The sequence below is a fragment of the Astyanax mexicanus genome, chromosome 10 (assembly GCF_023375975.1).
Source record: "Astyanax mexicanus isolate ESR-SI-001 chromosome 10, AstMex3_surface, whole genome shotgun sequence".
NCBI classification, from domain to species: domain Eukaryota; kingdom Metazoa; phylum Chordata; class Actinopteri; order Characiformes; family Acestrorhamphidae; genus Astyanax; species Astyanax mexicanus.
The window spans coordinates 10,474,465-10,496,714 of NC_064417.1; the positions used below are offsets into that span (position 1 = coordinate 10,474,465).

Here is a 22,250-nt window from a genome sequence, read left to right on the forward strand (position 1 = left end):
AAAGTACTGTACTAAATCCTGGCTATCCACTACATGTAGCTTCTAGTTAACTAGTTAGTTAAATTCATTTTCGTTCATTATAGCTCACACTAAGTCCTGCAATCCTAAATTAATAAACAGTTTGAAAATGAAATAGTGATTAGCTGATCAGGTACAGGTCAAGTTGAACATTACATATATATATTTTTTTTCTTTAACCCTGACTCCCTATCTAATTAATTTAAGTTAAACTAACTCACTAACACAGCTGCAGTTTATTAATCACAGTGGGTTTAAACTGTGTGTTTTGATTCAGAGACGTGTATTTTTAACCAGTTATCAGAAACATATCATCACAGTTTACGTGGTTAGCCTATCGTTACCTTTCTGTTAGAAAAATCTCCGTATATCCAGATCTGTTTTAAAATCAGCTGAAGCGGCTGCAGCCCGATCCCGCTGCTAAATCTCACAGCGAGGGGGCGGGGCTTCCCCAACAGCAAACTGACTCTCCTCCTCCGATTGGTCCGGTCTGTCTCCTCATTAATATTACGGCTGATGTGAGCGAACTGATTTCATTTTTGGGGGGGACAAATCCACCTATTTCTAATCCCCCCCGGTTCCTACGCCTATGTATAGCAATAATTGTGTGGATTTTACTTGCAGTTCATTGTTATTTTATTAATAGTATTGTTATCGGTTAATGTTGTGGTGATAATTACAATATAAATAGCCTAAATTACACATTACTAACATATTTTTGGCATTATATTTTAAAGATTGTGAGTTTTGCAAGATTCCTGCTGGGAAAGTCTGGCCGAACACTATAGTTAAGACCACAGTGGTTCAGACCAACATAGTTCAGACTCCTGTGGTACTAACAAAGTACGATGGTTTTGGGAAACGGTCGTACTTCTGATGTTAGTTAGTTTAACGGTGCATCGTACCACGTTAGTTCAATGCTAGGCTCCGTCGTTGTACGGGAACCGCACCCCCGGTCCGCGAGTTCCCGCGCTGTGACGCTTTGCCTACAAACCATAAATCGCAGGTTGTGCTACTATGATTGACCACCATGGGCGGGGCTTATTTCCAGCAGCCAATGACCGACTAGTCCCCACCCACCCGTAAAAACTGAACCAAAAGCGCAACTGAGCAAAAAAAATACTGGAAGCGCAAACAGATTTCTCATGAAGGTGAAACACAAAACGGAATAATAAACTCTCCATTCAATATTATATATTCTGTTTACAAACATGATTTTAAAATTCTTGCTATCAATAATTGTTCTCTCGTTTTCAAATTTAAATGTGAAAACGTTACAGTAGCCTTCTCACACAGCCAGATCCGTGCTAAATAACATTAGCTCAGTTTATAACCAAGATGACTGAATTTGTAAAACAGCGTGATTTTAAGTAAATACATACAAATTAAAGTCCACTACTACTACTTATTTAACACAATAGAATAAATGACAATGAAAATTCAGCTGTCTTTATTTTGTCATTAATTTCACAACAAAAGTTCTTATAACATTATTACAGCATAATACAAATTACATAAAGAACATCACAATGTAGATCAATTTGTCTGTTCAGCATATAACAAAAATCACTATATTTACTGAAAAGTAAAATTGTTTTTTACTCAGATAATTTTCCAGAAGCACAGAAGAGTTAACAAGAGCAGGTAAACCAGAAATAAAATGCTGCTATGAAACACCATGTGGTGTCAGTACACTATTAATATTACAGATTTCTATGCTTTAGCTGTTACTAAAGCCCAGGGTGAAGAAATAAATATAATTACAGCAGCATACGACACATCATTCAGAACTAAAACAGAGCTTAAAATTGTGTCTGGCACTCAGAAGAACATATCCACCTCTATTATCAGAAGAAGAAAAATGAGGCTATGTTCACAATACAGGGCTGAGGTAGCCCAGATCTGATTTTTTATTTGTCTAGACACAAATATATAGTTATTTATTTATTTCAATTGGTTTGTTTTGTCTATACCTGAACAAATCATGTGATGTATTTATTTTTGTATATCTCTGCTTTTTGGAATTGGATACACCCAAAAGCAAACATAATATTCAATTTCATTATTGACTAATATTTAAGGCATGTTTACCAATGTTTATCAATGCCCAGTAGGTGGCAGCGGTGTATTAACAGTGTTAAGGCTAATGTATACTTCTGCAACAAATCTTCAGCATAGTTCGCATGAACCGTTCCAGTTTTTGTTAGATAAGCAATAGCTGATCTACACTAACTGGCCACTTCAATAAAACCTCCCCATTGTTTCTTAATTATTAGCTTAACTTAATATATAGTACCACTATTTTTTCTTTAGGTCAGGAACCCACAGGGCCACCACAGAGCAGCAATTATTATTATTGTTATTATTATTATTATTACTATTATTATTATTATTATTATTATTATTATTATTATTATTATTATTTGGGTGGTGTCTCATTCTCAGCAGTGCAGTGGCATGGTGATGTTGTAAGAGGTGTAAGTGTAGGTTGTGCTGGTTTAAGGGGATCAGACAAACACCTCAGTGTCACTCCTGGTCTGAGAATAGCCATCGACCAAAAATATCCAGCTAGCTTCATGACATGGGCAGCATCCAGTGAGGACTGATGAAGGACTAAAATATGACCAACAAAAACTGTGGAGCAACAGATTCAGAGCTTCTGTCTCTGACTTTACTTTATCTGCAAGGCGGACCAGTTAGGTCACATTATCACCATGCCAGTGTCACTGCAGCACTGAGAAAGTTCCACCACCAAATTAATTCCTGTATGGTCCTGAACACCTGAACATGTAAACTTATTTAGTCAGTGGAAATGAAAAAAAAAATCTATGGACAATGAGTATACAAACAAGAAAGGGATTTTAATGAAGTGCCCAGTTGTTGTATGTGAAGTGTTTTTCTGATTACATTTTGAATAGTAAACACAGGAAGTGATATGAGTTGAAGAAACATGCAAGCACTGTAATCATGCAGCCAATTCTGAGTGTACATTTATGCACAGAGCTGGATCACATCTAAACACCAGCATTGTGTGTCAATAAAGAACTCTGAATTTTACAGACTGTAATGTGAACATAACCTACATTTCTTCACCATCCACTGCTTCTTGGAGATGTCATGCAGGGTTCTAATGGAAATGTATCACATAAGAGCTGTACCGAGACCAGACCAGAAACAGCCAGCAGATTTAAAAACTATACCAATCAGAACAGAGATGTTGATATAGAAAATGCAGATAGTAATAACCTGGTGTATCTGTGTGTGTGTGTATCTGTGTCTGCGTGTTCCATTAAGAGGAAAACCATGCATATACAGTGTGGCAGACAGCATATTAGTTTTCCTTCTTCCGTTTTATCTACAGAGCTGCTGTGTCTATGTGATTGTATTCTCCAACCTACTCTTCTTACAGCTTGATAACATCATCAGCCTGCAATCGAGTGCTCAGTGAGGTGATCAGTCTGAGTGCTCTCCCTCCCGCTCCTCCTCCTCCTCATTTTGGTGGGGGTTGATGAAGGGCTGCTGGGACAAACAGTGCAGATCGTGCGGCTCCAGCTTGGTCATCTTGCCGTCTGCTCCAAGCTTCATAGGCTGAATGACGTGATCCCTGAGGGAACAGGCAGGTATTTAATAAAACACAGTTGCTTTCTTCTAAATCAAATCTACAGTGACAATGAAAAGTATGCGGACATCTAATTATTTAGGAGACAAATCAGAATTTTAATTTATTTGACTACAGCAAAATTTTCTATTTTACATGCTTGCAATTTGCAATTGTGGATTACTTGGAGAACTGTGTTCACAGATAGGCCTGTCGCAATAATTACATTATCAACTTAACGTACAGTAATTTTTAAAACAACGATCATTTTTGATGACGTCGATAATAGTCATTGAGTTTCTGTGTGAGTTTGTTAACATAAGAATGAACAACAGCTGGATTTCAGCGAGTAGCTCTGCTCTCTCGCCGGCGAGGACGACTCTGTCAGACAGCATCATCTATCGGTTTGGAAATTAGTGTAGTGCCTCAGATGTTATGCAGCAGTGACGGCGTCTTCACCAGCACACACACACACACACAGTTACAGTTACATTAAAAAATATATTTATAGCAAGACCTCTGGCCTGCTGAGCCATCAATCGTGTCTTCGATCATACGGAAACTTTTGTTTTGGGCCAATTTGTGTTTTATAGCATATGCATATATGATCAGAAGTACCTTTGTGTTATGTCCAGAGTAAAAAAAATATTAATGTAAATGTTACGTTAATCTATTTGTTGTCTTTTTAAAATTTAGTGCAGTTTTCTCAGAGTCCCAGGGTAGTACCTTATTTGTTTTATTTATTTAGGATATTAAATATTTTTATATTGAAAGCCCAATGTCTGTTCTTAATAACAAAAGTTTGTTTCATTGTAAAATGGTGTAATAGTATTATGCTAGTATTTTATTACTGTGGCACATTGTCTTAAAGCTCCTTCGGGAGCACAGAAGCAGGAAAAAACATTTTCTATAGTGGTGCTTTAAAATGACAATATTTTCACTTATCGCAATAATTTCTGGGACAATACATAATTCTGAAAATGATGTTATCGTAACAGGCCTATTCACACAAAATGATTTCTGGAAGTGTTTCTGATCCCATGCAGTGATTTCCAGTACATAATCAGTACAGCCTGTTTTTAATACTGCCTGAGGGTCCAAAGATCACCAGAATCCAATATTAATTGTCCCTCGCAAACAGGGATTCCCTCAGCTTCACTGATTTATTTTTATAATACAGTGTACTGTAGTTGGTTGAATATCAGAAAGCTTCACAGTTTCCTCAATAATTCCTCAATGTAATTTTTACAAAATTAAATAATTTTTTACAGTTTTTCACAGAAAAATGTCTTTGCTTCTGACAAAGTTAGTTGTAATGTCATTTTGTAGAAACTCTCTTGCTGCTGTGTGATAAAGTATTTGAATTATGTGATTAGTGGCCTAAACCTTTTCTCCAGTATAATAGCTAATGAATAGTCAGTCAACTTACAGTGAACTTTATACATTAACTAAAACTTACAGTGGTGACCCCTTCCCTCCACAACATAGTGAAGGCGTGTTAAAGCTTATAATTTACTGTAATTCTTTACCACACTGCGATTTATCTAAAATCTGAAATAGTGTGATTCACATTATACTACAGTGTATCACTATAACCACAATCTTTTACTTCCCCAGTCCATAAACAGTTCTGTCCCTGCTCTCTAGCTATGGCTGAGTATGGCTCTGTACCGGGAGAGTTTGTCGAACATGTTGACGAGCTTCATGGCCTCGTACTCCTTTTGCTCTTCCGTCATCCCTTCCATAGGGTTCGGCTGCTCATCCTCCACACGGCCGGTTACAGGGTTAATACTAACACACACACACACACACACACACACACACACACACACACACACACACACACACACAGTCAAATACAAGAAAGATTCAACTCTTTACAAAGTAAATGTAGGTGTAGTTTATGTGGTATTGTGTGATTATAGGTATAGACTATGTGGTGTAGTGTGACTGTAGGTGTAGATTATGTGGTGTAGTCTGATTATATGTGTAGATTATGTGTGTAGTGTGATTGTAGGTGTAGATTATGTGTGTAGTGTGATTGTAGGTGTAGATTATGTGTGTAGTGTGATTGAAGGTGTAGTTTATGTGGTATAGTGTGATTGTAGGTGTAGATTATATAGTGTAGTGTGCTTATAGGTATAGATTATGTGTTGTAGTGTGACTGTAGGTGTAGATTATGTGTGTAGTGTGCTTATAGGTATAGATTATGTGTTGTAGTGTGACTGTAGGTGTAGATTATGTGGTGTAGTGTGATTGTAGGTGTAGTTTATGTGGTGTAGTGTGATTTTAGGTGTAGATTATATGGTGTAGTGTGATTATAGGTATAGATTATGTGGTGTAGTGTGACTGTAGGTGTAGATTATGTGTGTAGTGTGATTGTATGTGTAGATTATATGGTGTAGTGTGATTGTAGGTGTAGACTATGTGGTGTAGTGTGATTGTAGGTGTAGATTATGTGGTATAGTGTGATTGTATGTGTAGATTATATGGTGTAGTGTGATTGTAGGTGTAGATTATGTGGTGTAGTGTGATTGTAGGTGTGGATTATATGGTGTAGTGTGATTGTAGGTGTAGGTTATGTGGTATAGTGTGATTGTAGGTGTATATTATATGGTGTAGTGTGCTTATAGGTATAGTTTATGTGGTGTAGTTTGATTGTAGGTGTAGTTTATGTGGTATAGTGTGATTGTAGGTGTAGTTTATATGGTGTAGTGTGATTATAGGTATAGATTATGTGGTGTAGTGTGACTGTAGGTGTAGATTATGTGTGTAGTGTGATTGTATGTGTAGATTATATAGTGTAGTGTGATTGTAGGTGAAGACTATGTGGTATAGTGTGACTGTAGGTGTAGGTTTTGTGTGTAGTGTGATTGTAGGTGTAGATTATGTGGTGTAGTGTGATTGTAGGTGTAGTTTATGTGATGTAGTCTGATTATATGTGTAGATTATGTGTGTAGTGTGATTGTAGGTGTAGTGTATGTGGTGTAGTGTAATTTATATGTGTAGGTTATGTGTGTAGTGTGATTGTAGGTGTAGTGTATGTTGTGTAGTGTGATTATATGTGTAGATTATGTGTGTAGTGTGATTGTATGTGTAGATTATATGGTGTAGTGTGATTGTAGGTGTAGTGTATGTGGTGTAGTGTGATTATATGTGTAGGTTTTGTGTGTAGTGTGGTTGTAGGTGTAGGTTATGTGTGTAGTGTGATTGTAGGTGTAGTGTATGTTGTGTAGTGTGATTATATGTGTAGATTATGTGTGTAGTGTGATTGTATGTGTAGATTATATGGTGTAGTGTGATTGTAGGTGTAGTGTATGTGGTGTAGTGTGATTATTTGTGTAGGTTTTGTGTGTAGTGTGGTTGTAGGTGTAGGTTATGTGGTATAGTGTGATGGTAGGTGTAGTGTATGTGGTGTAGTGTGATTATATGTGTAGGTTATGTGTGTAGTGTGATTGTAGGTGTAGTGTATGTGGTGTAGTGTGATTATATGTGTAGATTATGTGTGTAGTGTGATTGTAGATGTAGTTTATGTGGTATAGTGTGATGGTAGGTGTAGTTTATGTGTGTAGTGTGCTTTAATGTGTAGATTATGTATGTAGTGTAATTGTAGGTGTAGTTTATGTGGTGTAGTGTGATTGTAGGTGTAGAGTATGTGATGTAGTGTGATTGTAGGTTTAGTTTATGTGGTTTGGTGTGATTGTAGGTGTAGATTATGTGGTGTAGTGTGATTATATGTGTAGATTATGTGTGTAGTGCGATTGTAGGTGTAGATTATGTGGTGTAGTCTGATTATATGTGTAGATTATGTGTGTAGTGTGATTATATGTGTAGTTTATGTGGTATAGTGTGATGGTAGGTGTAGATTATGTGGTATAGTGTGATTGTAGGTGTAGATTATGTGTGTAGTGTGATTGTAGGTGTAGATTATGTGTGTAGTGTGACTGTAGGTGTAGTTTATGTGGTGTGTGATTGTAGGTGTAGATTATGTGTGTAGTGTGATTGTAGGTGTAGTTTATGCGGTGTAGTGTGATTGTAGGTGTAGTTTATGTGGTATGGTGTGATTGTAGGTGTAGATTATGAGGTGTAGTGTGATTGTAGGTGTAGTTTATGTGGTATGGTGTAATGGTAGGTGTAGTTTATGAGTGTAGTGTGCTTTAATGTGTAGATTATGTGTGTAGTGTGCTTGTAGATGTAGCGTATGTGGTATGGTGTGATTGTAGGTGTAGTTTATGTGCTATGGTGTGATTGTCGGTGTAAATTATGTGGTGTAGCCTGATTATATGTGTAGACTATGTGTGTAGTATGATTGTAGGTGTAGATTATATGGTGTAGTGTGATTATGGGTATAGACTATGTGGTGTACTTTGACTGTAGGTGTAGATTATTTGGTATAGTGTAATTCATTGTATGTGTAGATTACGGGGTGTGATTGTAGGTGTAGTTTATGTGGTGTGTAATTGTAAGTGTAGTTTAGGCGATCTTGTGATTGTATGTGTAGATTACGGGGTGTGATTGTAGGTGTAGTTTATGTGGTGTGTAATTGTAAGTGTAGTTTAGGCGATCTTGTGATTGTCTGTGTAGATTATGGGGTGTGATTGTAGGTGTAGATTATTTGGTATAGTGTAATTAATTGTATGTGTAGATTATGGGGTGTGATTGTAGGTGTAGTGTAATTGTAAGTGTAGTTTATGCGATCTTGTGATTGTAGGTGTAGATTATTTAATATGTTCTGAAGGTATGTGTAGTGTATTTGGTATAGTGTGATTGTTTGGCTTACTGTGGTTTGGCCTCTCTGTATTCCTCCGTGTCGCTGTCCTCATCCTCTGAGTAATGCCCCGGCTCCCAGCCACCCCTCATCAGCCCACGAGCGGCCAACAGTCCAGCAGCGTTACCGTAACCCGTGTACTTAATGAATCGAGATACTGCCCCACACAGAATACAGGAATTATAACTTATAAATGATCAACTTATTAATTAAACAGTGTTTTTTTTTATGAATTCCAATGTGTGTTTCTGTGCTTTTACCAGATGAGTGCAACAATGACATTTGTATCTTTTATTTATTCAGTTGTCTGCAAGCATAAAAATTTACTACAAAAATCTATTTGTATTTGATTGGAGCAGATAATCTATTTATTTAACAGAGAAATCGTTTGAAAAGTTTTAACCTGGAGGTTTCAAGGCATCAAATTCAATTTGCGTGTTCAGTGGAGTCTTGCTCACCACTTTCTTTGCACAGAACAAAGAGGAACTCTGCAGCGCAGGTTTTCACGTCTGTGTCGATGTGGGTCATCAGACGCACCAGTTTATTTCGGAGAGAGCTCCCCACCTCTGGCTTATTTTTCACATCTCGCAGTGGAGGAAGCACCTGAACGCACAAGCACACCAGAACATTACTGCACAAACACAAACACACATGCATGTTTATCAGAAGAATTCATACAAAAACATCAACATTTATCATAACGATTCATAATAAGCTTTTTTATCTTACTTTTGTCCGTAAGAATTTGCGGGTCTCTCTGTGGATGCGGGCGCTCTCAGTCAGCAGGCTGAGAGAGGGCAGCAGCGTCTCCTTCAGTTTGTTACCCTAAAGATCAGAGGAGAACTATGTTACAGCTGTACTGCAGGTAAACACACACACCTGCTGCAGTGCTGTCAGAGCTCAGAGCATCAGCTGGAGCAGGAATTCCCACTGCCTTTACACACACACACAAACCCACGCACACACACACACACACACACACACACACACACACACAGGTCACAAAAACAACAACACAAGCAAGAGCAGAAAAGCAAACCTCTGCAAAACAACTGACTCAACAGAAAACGCCTTGGAGAACACCAGATTCAATAACAGTGTTTTCCTGCCCTTACTGAAACTAGAGTTAATAGTGTTGTTTTACTAATACTTGGTTTTAATGGTTTAAATATGAAAATTTTAATTATTTATAGGATAAAAACTCTAATGCAAAAATCTAAAATTGCCTCTGCAAAAGAAGCTACAGATATATGACAATAACTCGACATTCAGATCATAATAAACCATGTTCTTCTCACAAACACTAATGGAAAATTGGCAAAAAGCCTGGGGTAACTGAGAGGTGTGCGGGTGAAGACCGGGGTCACACAGTAACTCACCCTGTCCAGTCTTTTCTCCATAAACTCCAGCAGCATGCTCACAGCATCCATGTTGACCCCCATGTACTCAATAGAGCCCTGCTGCACTTTAGGCATCAGCAACACGTCCAAACAAGGCAGAGGAAGATTCCCCAGCAGATTCACTGTGTGACTGAAGAACACACACACACACACACACACACACACACACACACACACACACACACATAATTACCTACATCTAATTATTATATTATATCTGGAACAAAATAAGAGACCACATGAGTTTCTGAATCAGTCTCTCTGATTTTGCTATATATAGATATATGTTTGAGTAACATTATCAATGTTGTTTTATTCTATAAACTACAGACTTCAAAATTCCCCCCAAAATTATTTTCATTTAGAGCATTTATTTGCAGAAAAAAGATGCCGAGCTTTCAGACCTCAAACAATGCAAAGAAAACAAGTTCACGTTCAGAAGGTTTTAAGAATTGTAAAAATCAATATTTGGTGGAATAACCATGTTTTTAAATCACAGTTTTCATGCATCTTGGCATGTTCTCCTCCACCAGTCTTACACACTGCTTTTGGATAACTTTATGCCACTCCTGGTGCAAAAATTAAAGCAGCTTAGCTTGGGTTGATGATGGCTTGTGATCATCCATCTTCCTCTCGATTATATTCCATAGGTTTTTAATTTGGTAAAACAAAATAAAAACTCATAATTTTAAGTGGTCTATTATTTTTTTTTACTGTAAATGCGAATATATATTTGTAATTCTCTCTCACTACTGTTATTTATCTGTTCTTAATCAGAGACTGAAACTGCCATGCCCTTTACTCTGCATAATGCACATTCTGCTATGGATTTCAAGTATGATCTTTCGGGTTCTTTACACCGTACACTGTTAGCTTACACACACAGGCACACACACACACAGGCACACACACACACACACACACACACACACACACACAGGCACACGCACACAGGTGCGCACACACACACTCCTGTGAGGACACTTCAGAGGCTGTTTTATTTTATTAGCACCTGGCGAGACTAAATAGACTGAAATCCCAAATGCTCTGTTCTAATTTCTTACTATTGCATTTATAAAGTGGAAAATGAGGCTCTAGAAGTAGAGCAGGTAGAGGAGGATGCATGCCAGAGTGTCTGTCTTCAAACACGTTTACAGCTCTTTTACATATGTACAAATCATAGTCGGCTGCAGCTTCACCTGCAGCTCCTCAGCATTCTGTCAGTGATTAATCACTAAGCTTCTCTCTAACAGTTCTGTGAGTGTAGTAGTGCTGCGAAGGCCTGTCACGATAACTATTTTCATCTGGACGATATATTGTCTCAACAATTATTGCGATAAACAATTTCCTCTGTGTCACTTTTATAATAATGCAGTTAAATTCTAAAGCAAGACATTTTTTCTTAAGAATATTCAGACAGAACTGAAAAGCAAAACCTTAAAATGTCCTAAATACATGTCATTAATATAATTAAATGACTGTTTCTAAACACGGTCAACATCCTGACTTTATCAAGTGAGCGAGCGAGTGTATATGTGTGTGTGTGTGAGACAGAGAGTCTATAGTGAACACATGGAGTAACAGGGCAACGTTGTATTTTTTATTTTGTGGTTTGGATAATTACATTACAAGCATCTATGCTTTGCCCATTGTGTATCCATTGTGTGTGTGTGTGTGTGTGTACCTGTGAAACTCCTCAGTGCGATCCTCTCCCTCCGCTGTGCTCATTAGGCTGTGTCTCAGTATGGCTCCTAGGTGCCTATAGATTGCTGCTTCCTCCTGCAGAGGAGTTTAGAACACACTGATTAGATTAAACAGGTCAACTGCTGCTTTACAGTCATATGCACCTCTGAAATTCTTAATTTTCTGTTTATTTTCATTATTCTCAACATTCTGTGTTGTAAGTGTGGTTCTACACAATAACTACCTACTAACCAATAAATATAAGGTGTGTGTGTGTATATGATTATGTTTATTGTGTGTGTGTGTACAGTGATGTAATCCATTACCTCGTCCACTTTGCGGCGGCTGGTGTCGAAGGTAATGTTAAAGAGGATCTTCAGGATCTCCATGGCTCTCTCCGTCTCCATCCTCCCGAGTGGAGAGACTTCACTCTGCCCTTCCTCTCCGGCTCGGGCCACCTCATACGTGTCCAACCAACACAGCCCCAGCGTGGCATCCAGCGCATCGGCAAGCAGAGCAGCTCCCCGGAGCTCGTGGGCCAGCTGTGTGCGTACATCCACACGCAGCGCCGTCAGCAGGAAGGTCAAGCGGAGGTCAAAAAATCGGACATCATGGTTCCACTGCGGTTCTCGGCACTGCTTCAGCCTCTCGGCCACACCAAACATCAGCTGCAGCTGTGCCGCTGCCTCCTGTGCCTCACTGCTGTTAAACACCAGGTTACACAGACACTTCAGAGCCTCTACAATCACCTCCACATCCGGCATCTCCGGCGTACTGCTGCCCTGCCCCAGGCTGATAGCCGCGTGCCGGGCCAGTGTCTGGATGGCATGGCGGCTGGAGAATGGAGCCAGGCTGTTTTTGTCCCGGGACAGAATGCGGATGGTCTCCAGGCAGGCCAGCTTACAGGATGGCTGCAGGTCGCGCTCCAAAAAACCAAGAACCAGCTTCCCCAAGCGCTGAGGAGCAAACTGCAATGTTAGAGTGAGCCTAAAGAACCAGACAAAAGATATCTAATGTTGTGGACGAGCACAGGAGGAAGTTATTCAGGGTGTAAGAAAAATTTACATGTTTCATATTTACTTACATTTATGTATATAGACATACGCAAACAAATACACAGACACACATACAGACACACACATAGCCACAGAACTGTGAACATAATTACTTCTTTATGCTCCTACATTTTCAATTAAAATAGAAGAACAGGAGACTTGTTGAGCAACTATTACAAATTCATACTATAAAACTAATGTGCACTATTGTGTCATTTAATAGTAAGGAAATTATTTTACAAAAATCTGATTTAAAAAACACACCTGTAAGTGGACAATGTTGGTCTCTATAAATCTGCACCTAACGTAAATCGGTCCATTAACCAGTTATCATCATTTACAAAAAAAAAATCGCCAATATAAGACAGTGCTTACAGAGCTGTAATTTTCTGCAATTAGGTTCAGCTGATTCCTCTCTCTTTATTATGAAGCATAATTTGTAGTCAGAAAAAATAACAACAATAATAATAATAATAATAATAATATTACCAATAATAATAGTAATAATCTATATATATATATATATATATATATATATATATATATATATATATATATATATATATATATATATATATTACCTTAAGATTATAAACAGATAATGCAAATTAATTTAAATAAACTGAAATACAGTGAGGAAAATACGTTTTTGAGAACCCTGCGACTTTGCAAGTTAAATCATGGAGGGGTCTAAAATGTTCATCTTAGGTGCATGTCCACTGTGAGACACATAATCTAAAAATAAAATTAGTTTTTTTTATAATTTATTTGTGTGAACACCTGCCAATCAGTAAAAAATCTGACCCTCAAAGGCCTGTTAGTTCTCCCAGGCCTGTTAGTTCTCCTCTAAAAAGTCCACCTCCACTCAACTTATTATTCTAAATCAGAAGCACCTGTTTGAGGTCGTTAGCTGCATAAAGACACCTGTCCACCCCACACAATCAGTGAACTCCAACTACTAACATGGCTAAGATCAAAGAGCTGTCCAGAGACACCAGAGACAAAATTGTAGACCTCCACAAGGCTGGAAAGGGCTACGGGGTAATTGCCAAGCGGCTTGGTGAAAAAAGATCAACTGTTGGAGCAATTATTAGAAAATGGAAAAAGCTTAACATGACAATGGCAATCTCCGCCAGACTGGGGCTTAATGCAGGATCTCACCTCGTGGCATATCAGTGATCCTAAGAAAGGTGAGAAATCATCCCAGAACTACATGGGAGGAGCTGCTCAATGACCTGAAGAGAGCTGGTACCACTGTTTCCATAGTTACTGTGAGTAATATACTAAGACATCATAGTTTAAGTCATCCATGGCAGGGAAGGTTACCCGTCTTAAGTTTGCCCATGACCATTTGGATGAGCCAAAAGGAGTCATGGGAGAAAGTTCTGTTAGCATGAAGTCACATTGCTTAATTTTACGCAAGTACATGAAATGTCATATGGTGTGACACAATGTCATACAGTGTGACAGGGTTTTTGTCACACTATATGGTATGAACTGCATTTAAATACACAAATAATGCCATTAGATACATATATTAGAACTAACAGTTAAGTATTTTAAATATTTAATTCATTTAATACATTTTAAAGTATATTATACTTCAGGTTTTTTATTTATACAGCAACACTCACTTATTCATGCAGATTCACAGACTCAGTTACTCCTGAATGCAAAAGGAAAAGTTCAGTCTGACCCAGTTGCAGATCACTGTAGCACCTAAACATCCAGTTTTAGCACAAAACCAGTAGAGGCATATATTATAGTTTTTTTAAGTAGAAGCCAAATGTGTCACAATGTTTAGTGGTACACTGTTTTTAACAATACATCAACAGCTTTCTGATCCATCATTGTTTTGCTCATTCTCATTTTAAAAATAAATGATGCCTTAAATATATAAAAAAATAAATTATTTACTAAAGATTATTAGAATTCCTTTAGCTAACAATCGAAAGATAAAAATAAAAAGTGCAACATCTAATAAATACAGTAAGTGGATTAGTTAATATCTTATAAACATTCTTCACTACGTTGAGTAGACTTCACTTGTTCTTCAACAATTTTGTGATTCTGCTGTAACTAAAAATGATTTCAGTCATTCGACAAACCAAGTTTGTTTGTTTGCGAAATGCAGCTGATACAGATGTTTGCATACAGATTGTTGTGTGGTGTGATTCATCACATTATACCCATTTGTAATTTAATTCACAATAATATTCATGTCACACCATATGACAATTTTAGTCACTAAGACCATAAACTAGTGAATAAAGGTAAATTTAAGAAAAAATCTACATGACCATATATATATTTGGAAATATAACAGTTGGTAGAATATAACCCAGTGATGTCCGAGACTTCATTTTTTTATTTTAGCCAAATATGTCAACCACCCAAATACACTACCTTTGAAGCAACAAAGTTGTAAGGTAATTACAAAGTCAAAATGTCTGGAAAATTAAATAAAATTACAGATTCAGAGTGCCATATTAGAACTATAACTCGAACAAACTGACCAAAATATCAATAAAAATATGGTTTACATCCATCAGTACTGCAGCACTGTACAACACATAACATTAAACGAGGAGCTATAACATTTTATCTGACAAAAAATGACTGTATTTCTGAATTTTGTACACCTCAAAATCCTTATTGGTCATTACTGTCATAGAATGGTCAAACATTAGTTAATAAAAAAGTATTCCTTACTGCCAGGATTGCATCATGTAAAGGCAGAAATAAACTCTAGGGTCTGTAATATTACATTTTTGTATATATAAGAGTGTGCTTGTATACCTGTTTTAACTCTCCAGTCTATGACAAACAGCATGCAGAAAGAAAACAGAACACATGCTTAACACAAAACAATAAAACACAGATTCAAACAAACTAAGTTAAAAATAATAATAAAAAAGAAATGTGGAACAAAACAACTGTCTAATTAACTCTGAACTATGAATTATTAATTATCCACTGTTTTATTTAGTAACCATTGTTAGTTATTTAGCATATACTATGAATTACTCATTGACTTCTGTTAATTATCTACACAGTACTAAGAATTTAGCAACTACTGTGAATTTTTCCATATCCTTTCTGTAACTAGTATGAAACTAATGTGTGGAAAGCCTAAGTTTGGTTAGTGTTACATTGATTTTGTATGCAATTCTGAGTGTTTAGTGTGGTACTGTACCTCTCGGTCCTGCTGCTCCTCTGAGGGGAAAGAGAAGCACTGGCTTTTCTACAGAGAGACAAACAACACAAAACATCTTTATAACAACATCTGCCTGTCTGTCTTAACCATATGAATTAAAATGCATTCTTTTGCAGTCTACTATTACTGCAATAATAACAATGTTTAAAGATTTGTAAAAGTTGTCCTGTTGAATTTAAACTTGACATTAGTTAAATGAAAACAGTATTTTGTGATTAATTGTGTTTTTAATCTTCTTTAGACTTATGCTTTTAATAGTCAATGTTAGACTGGCAAAGTAGAATTGTATTAGTAGTAGTGGGGTCAATCATATAAAAATAAATACAACAATATTTTGTGAATAATCATGATTACATTTTTGAATGCTAGTACTTCCCTGTATTCTGGGAGGGAGGCAGCAATAATTGTGTGATGAATCCTTTATTTAATTTTTTTTCCCCCACATGAATCAAAACCCATCAGGCTCTACTGCTGCAAGAAAGTGGGGGCCAAACGTGGCAACATGCGTTGATAAATTAAAGTTTTGTAATGGTTTAGTTTTTTTTTAATTTTTTTTTTAGTTTTTTAATGTTAAAGTTTCCAGATTGATTTTGTGCGTTATTGCATAAACATTGACAGAACTAATAATAATACATTTATTTTTTATGCCTCTGGCACCAGTAGTATAATTTACATGCACTTTAAAATTAGTCCCAAAAAAGAGAAAGAGAATATAGTCTGAAGATAGACCGGAAGGGTTATGATTAATTCATAAATAAATATTTAAGATTTTACCATATTCACATTCTCCTTATACTGCACATTAAACATACCAAAATCATATATATATATATATATATATATATATATATATATATATATATATATATATATATATATATATATATATATATATATTAAAAAAAGGGTTTTCCTGCTTTTGTTGAAGAAATTGTGTCTATGGTCCAAGATTAAAATCCTTTAAAACCAGCATTTCAGAAGCAGTAAACTGCATAATTGATTGTATGAAAAGGTTGTGTCCAGAAACACATTGGTTTATTTTTACCTTAAAGCACTTTCTGGCCATACGCCTCCGTACAACACAAAAATGCGTATTAAAAAAAAACTTACCAGACTCACTTCAGGGACCGGAGTACCTCAGGTACCTGCTTTTAGCTACACCAGTAAGCTGGAATTCTCTACAGAAATCTTTAAAGCTCATTGGTTAAATTTTTATTTTAAACTACCTTTTAACCACCTCCATACAGCCTGCCACTGTTTTAGCTGATTTAATTTTTTTAATAGGCTTGGGGTTTTTTTTTAGTTATCTTTGTTTTTGGTCTTATTTAATTTTTAGTTAACTTTTTGGTATGTTTAAGCATTCTTTTTCATCTTTCCTTTGTATACATTTTTTTATTGTTTGTAGTTACTGCTTATTTATATTTTACAGTTTTATGTGTTAAAGTGTTGGTAGTGGGGTGTATTCATTGGTATGAAATGTATACACATTTTTACCATATATATATTTTTTACCTACATTTTTATAATACCTACTCTTAAATGGTTATTATTTTATATGTTTATATATATGTATATATTATTTATATTATTTGTCTTATTAAAATGCTGGGTCTTCCCAGTTTCTATGTATTCACTGTGAATCCCAATGTACTATGAGTTTAACTAAAGAATTATTGATAAACCTAAGATCTGTCAAGTAGTTTTACAGTAGGGATGTCTTGGGAGTGTAGAATAACGGGGAAGGTTTAATGTAAATCACATTGTTTTATAAAAATGTATAAAACGATTCAAATAATTTTCTGCTAGTGTTCTTGATCGTGAGTTAGAGGTATTAAGTAGTCTTCAACAGTACAAACAGATATACTGTATACTGTGATCTAAAACTAACATTAATATATGTTAGTAGTCATATTGTTTGGAATACACTGTAAAATCTCAGTGTCTCTCACTAAGCCCCGGACACAGCATTATAACTTCCTTCATACAGGCCAGGGTCAGATTAGCGAGACAGTCGGCTCAGGAAGATCAGGATCAAACTGAAGCCATTTAGACCCTCAGGATCTCACTGAGTTAAGAGAAGCTATTTGTGTTCCTGCTGTGCTGATCCTGCCGGCCTTCAACGATTTCAGACAGTGCACTACAATACTGCAGTGCAAACTGTTCTGTAGTCACTACTACTGTACAGCCCACAAAAACTGCACTGGTCTAAAACCTGGCTATTATTTCCATGCCTCTTAGCTTTAGCATTTAGTCTTATCCATCTGTCCATACTTGTAAAAATGAAGGTGCCACAAAGAGCAGTGCAATAGAAGAACCACATTTAGTTCCATGAAGAACCCTAGTTATTAAAGAGAAGTTCCACAGAAAACACACTTTAAAAGGCTTGGTTTGATGTAAAGGTTCTTCACTCTCACATTGTGGCTCCTTTATTTGTAGGAGTGCACTATCATAACAACCATAAACATGCACACACACCAGTTGTTTTTATACAAAGGTTTGTTGCACTCCTGATTAAATGACTGTATATGTATAGTTGATGTTGTAATTGATGCACACCTTCTAAAACCACCAGTGCACAATATCTGTCTAACCTGCACAAGTAATTGCAGTTACTTACTAATTTCTTCTGTTACATAAACCATAAACTAACATTTAATAAAATGATGCTTGACATTAAAGCTGGATGAAATAATTAAAGTTCAATTATTAATGTGGAATTACTTACAAACCAGTAATTAATGTTGAACTAAATAATGCATATTACTGTTAATAATACATGCATAAACCATATCTAACTTACAGCACGTCATGCACTTAAACATTTTGGATTTGGAAAAGTAAATGGATTTAATTGAAATCCATTTTAAAATACCTGAACACTGTGGCTCTGAAACTACTTTATTGTGAAACTGAATCGTGACTTGTCATTTTTGCTGTATCGCCCAGCCCTACTTACACCCTTCCCCTGGGCTTAACTGTCTTTCTGTACAAGAAGGTAAATCACACTTCTAGAAGTTTCTGGAAGCTTTATAAGATTGTTTGAGTCAGATAAACCACCAATATGAGGCAAAATCACAAACATCCAGCTGTTACACACTTTTTTATTATACTTGTGAGGTTAGCCTCCGTTGAAGCTTTAAAGCTTTTTTCCACAAAAATAATATAATTTAAGTCAATTCAGGGCCCAAAATCTGTTAAATGAGCTGTATGAGGAATATGGTGCTTTTGTCACATAAAATAAGGACTTACATTTACTTTCATGGTTTGTAAGTAAAGAAAGATGTTTACTTATTGTAATGTTTTAATATGCAGTATAGAGACAGTGCTGTCAGGTGCACAGCATGCATGTATTAGGAGTATTGATTGATTCATTTCAGGCTACGCACAAATCAGTGCTACTGCTTCACCTTATCATAACACTTCACGCTAATTCTTCCAGGGCCATATAGCAGAAACCCAGATACACACAGACCTGTACTGTGTGTGTGTGTGTGTGGATGGCAGGCTGTGTGAGTGTGTGTGTTTACCTCCTGGTTGTATCTCTGTAAGGCGGCTAACGCAGCGTCCTGCTCGCCCGTCTCCATCTGCTCTATCACGGCGCTCACGTCCATAGTCATCGCTGGTTCTCCGCTGTGTTAAGCTGAAGCGCGGAGTGTGGAGGATCCCTGCCGGCGATGAGGAGTTAAGCCCCGGGGCTCATACAGCCATCCCGGCCTGATCCCGAACCCACAGCCTGGAGATGATGCGATAAGCGGATTGAAAATTTACCGCGCAGGTTTGTGGGATATGTAGTCCTCAGAGCTGCTGCCGACTACAAACCAACATGGAAGCCAACAACGAAAACGTCAGTTTCTGGCTTGCATGAAAGATTTGGTTACTTGAGTTTTCCAGCAGGAAAATACAATTTCTTTTTGAGAAAGGCATTCAGATATCATAGAGAAATCTGTTCTGAAGCATTAGATAGACATGGCCTATGAAGAAAATAAAATAAAACAGTGATAGAAAAAAGAAAAGATAAGTGAATGATAAGTGAAGATAAAAAACTTTCAATAGATAAACTATTAGACTGAATATTATTAGAAAATATTTTTGTGTAGAAGATCTTTGAAAATATAAAAGTTAGCAAAAACATGATTTTGTTTAGAAATACATTGCATGGGTAAAATCAATGTAATTGATGTTTAAAATGTATTTCTTTGACCTTATTAGGAACAATGTATCTAACCCAATACTTTATTATTTATTGGATATCAAGGTAGGCAATTATCTGAAAATAACTGACTGTGAGGTATACTAACATCTTAAACAATATATTTCTCTTTATGTTTGTATTTCGAAATCGACGTTGACAACAACTTGAAGATCTATGAGTATGGATAAGTATGGAGGTATGTATGAGTATGGAGGTGGTTGATGAGGCCAATCTGGGCCCAAAAAGCACCTCCATGTCAGGGATGTGAATGAGTCTGCTGTCTATGTTTAACATTTGAGAAAGTGAGCTTTCCAGATGAAATTTCAGTTGTTTGGAAGGTCTGGCCCTTAATGTGTGGAGACTGGTAGAGCTTTCCAGGTGCAGACTGATATATAACTTTGGTCTTAGTAATGCTACTGGTATGTCAAAATTTGTCAATGGCTTGTGAAAAGCAATCCATTTCATGTTGCAACCTGCAGTGAAGACACAATTATCAGTGAACAGAAGATCTTTGATAATGGTCTTCTTTACCTTGGTAATATTCTGCAGGTGCGTTTTACCACATGATAGTTGTTTAATGACCTGTACAAAGTGTTCGGCTCATCTCTCCAAAATCTGCTTTTTCTCAGATTGCAGGTCCAAGGTGTTTAAGAGTAAGATCTTTTTGTGGACAGTATTCAGATTTTAAACTTGAACACAATGAGCTGATGGTTGGTCCTCTTCCTTTTGGTGATGTAGTCTCTCAGATGCCATTGACTTCTTTTTTTTTTTCGAGTAGGGAGGAGGAATAGGGTGTTAGCAACAACAAGGTCATACACTGAAAAAAAATATGAGTAAAATTTACTTTTAAAAAGTTTCACTGCTTTCTGCATTTGCTTTTTTTAAGTAAATTTAATTTCAGATACATTTAAGTAACTTCAACTTAGTTTCAAGACTTAAATGTTACATAGAGTAAGTAAGTGAACTGAATTTCAGTAAACTTTACCTAATTTATTTTTGCAGAATCAATACTTTTTTGTAACCTTTATTTAATTTCTGTATACAATATTACCTTATTACAATTACTTAAATTATACAATATTACTCAAATAATTTATGATATATAAATATAATTCCTGAAATTAAAATATTTTTAGTTAAAACACACATATTACACAGTCTTAATACATGGATGACATGTAATACATTCAAATGTATTACATGCTATCCATGGCATGTGAGCATGAGCATGTTTATAAACATATATATGCAGTATTAAAACATTTTGTTCTGTGTTGAAAAAAAATCCAGTATAAAATGATGATAAAATGATAAAATGAAAATGATCAAACATTCAAAAACTATGAATTTGCTATAACCCCCTTTATTTTGGCCTTCTGGTGTTTGACAAAGCCTGAACACATTTATAGAATAGTTTCCTCTTCTATAAATTCTCTGCTCTGCACTTGTGAGACGGGGTGGGCTGTGGGTTGTGGGTTGTAGTGAGCTGGTAAGGTTCATGGGCGCTTCTTTTGTAAAATTGTTAACAGTGATTAATGTTAAACAGATGCAGTGGTTTATGTTATATATAGTTAGTGCCACGCTGTGGCTGTTCAAGTTGGTTAATGGAAACAATCAATGAAGCAAATGGAACATTAAATAAGAGTTTGGATTAGGCCTGTCACAATAACAACATTTTCAGGACAATATATTATCCCAGAAATTATTGTGATAAACAATAATTGTATTAATATTGTCATTTTAAAGCGCCACTATAGAAAATGTTTTTCCTGCTTCTGGGCTCCCAAAAGACAATTAGCCACATTAATAACATACTAGCATAATACTATTACACCATTTTACAGTGAAACAAACTTTTTATTATTAAGAGCAGACATTGGGCTTCCAATATAAAAAAAATTGTAATATCCTAAATAAATAAACAAATAAAGTACAACCACCCTGGGACTCTGTGGGTTCTGAGAAAACAGAATTAAATATCTAAATATCTTTATAAAATGTATAAAAAATAAAGTAACAACAAATAGATTAAAGTAACATTTGCATCTTCTTTTTTTCAACTCTGGACACAACATAAAGGCACTTTTATATTTTTTCCTGATCATATATGTATATCCTGTAAAACACAAATTAGCTCAAAAACAGAGGTGTCTACATGATCAAAGACACAGTTGTCTCAGCAGGCCATTTATAGCTGTTGCTATAAATGTATTTTTTATGTAACTGTCAGACAAACGCTGAGCAGGAACACCAACATGTTGCCCCCCCTTGTGGGGCTTGAGGCAGGATCTTTCTGGGGTAACAATATTCATATTCAGT

At 36.2% G+C, this 22,250-nt stretch overlaps 1 protein-coding gene across 2 annotated transcripts; it reads right to left on the minus strand.

Annotated features, from left to right (window-relative positions):
* Window positions 1-1,453: 1,453 nt before the first annotated feature.
* ric8a (RIC8 guanine nucleotide exchange factor A) lies at window positions 1,454-19,515 on the minus strand. 2 transcript variants are annotated; one of them, XM_022683941.2, is made up of 11 exons: window positions 19,267-19,515; window positions 15,719-15,766; window positions 15,322-15,339; window positions 11,794-12,423; window positions 11,469-11,563; window positions 9,764-9,914; window positions 9,114-9,209; window positions 8,843-8,987; window positions 8,397-8,541; window positions 5,288-5,407; window positions 1,454-3,622 (listed from the first exon to the last, which is right to left on the minus strand). In XM_022683941.2, exons 1-11 carry the CDS (start codon window positions 19,354-19,356, stop codon window positions 3,472-3,474), a joined length of 1,689 nt encoding a protein of 562 aa, XP_022539662.1. In that variant the 5' UTR covers window positions 19,357-19,515; the 3' UTR covers window positions 1,454-3,471. The 2 variants fall into 2 exon arrangements, with proteins under 2 accessions (XP_022539662.1, XP_022539663.1); XM_022683942.2 differs by lacking the exon at window positions 15,322-15,339.
* Window positions 19,516-22,250: the final 2,735 nt, after the last annotated feature.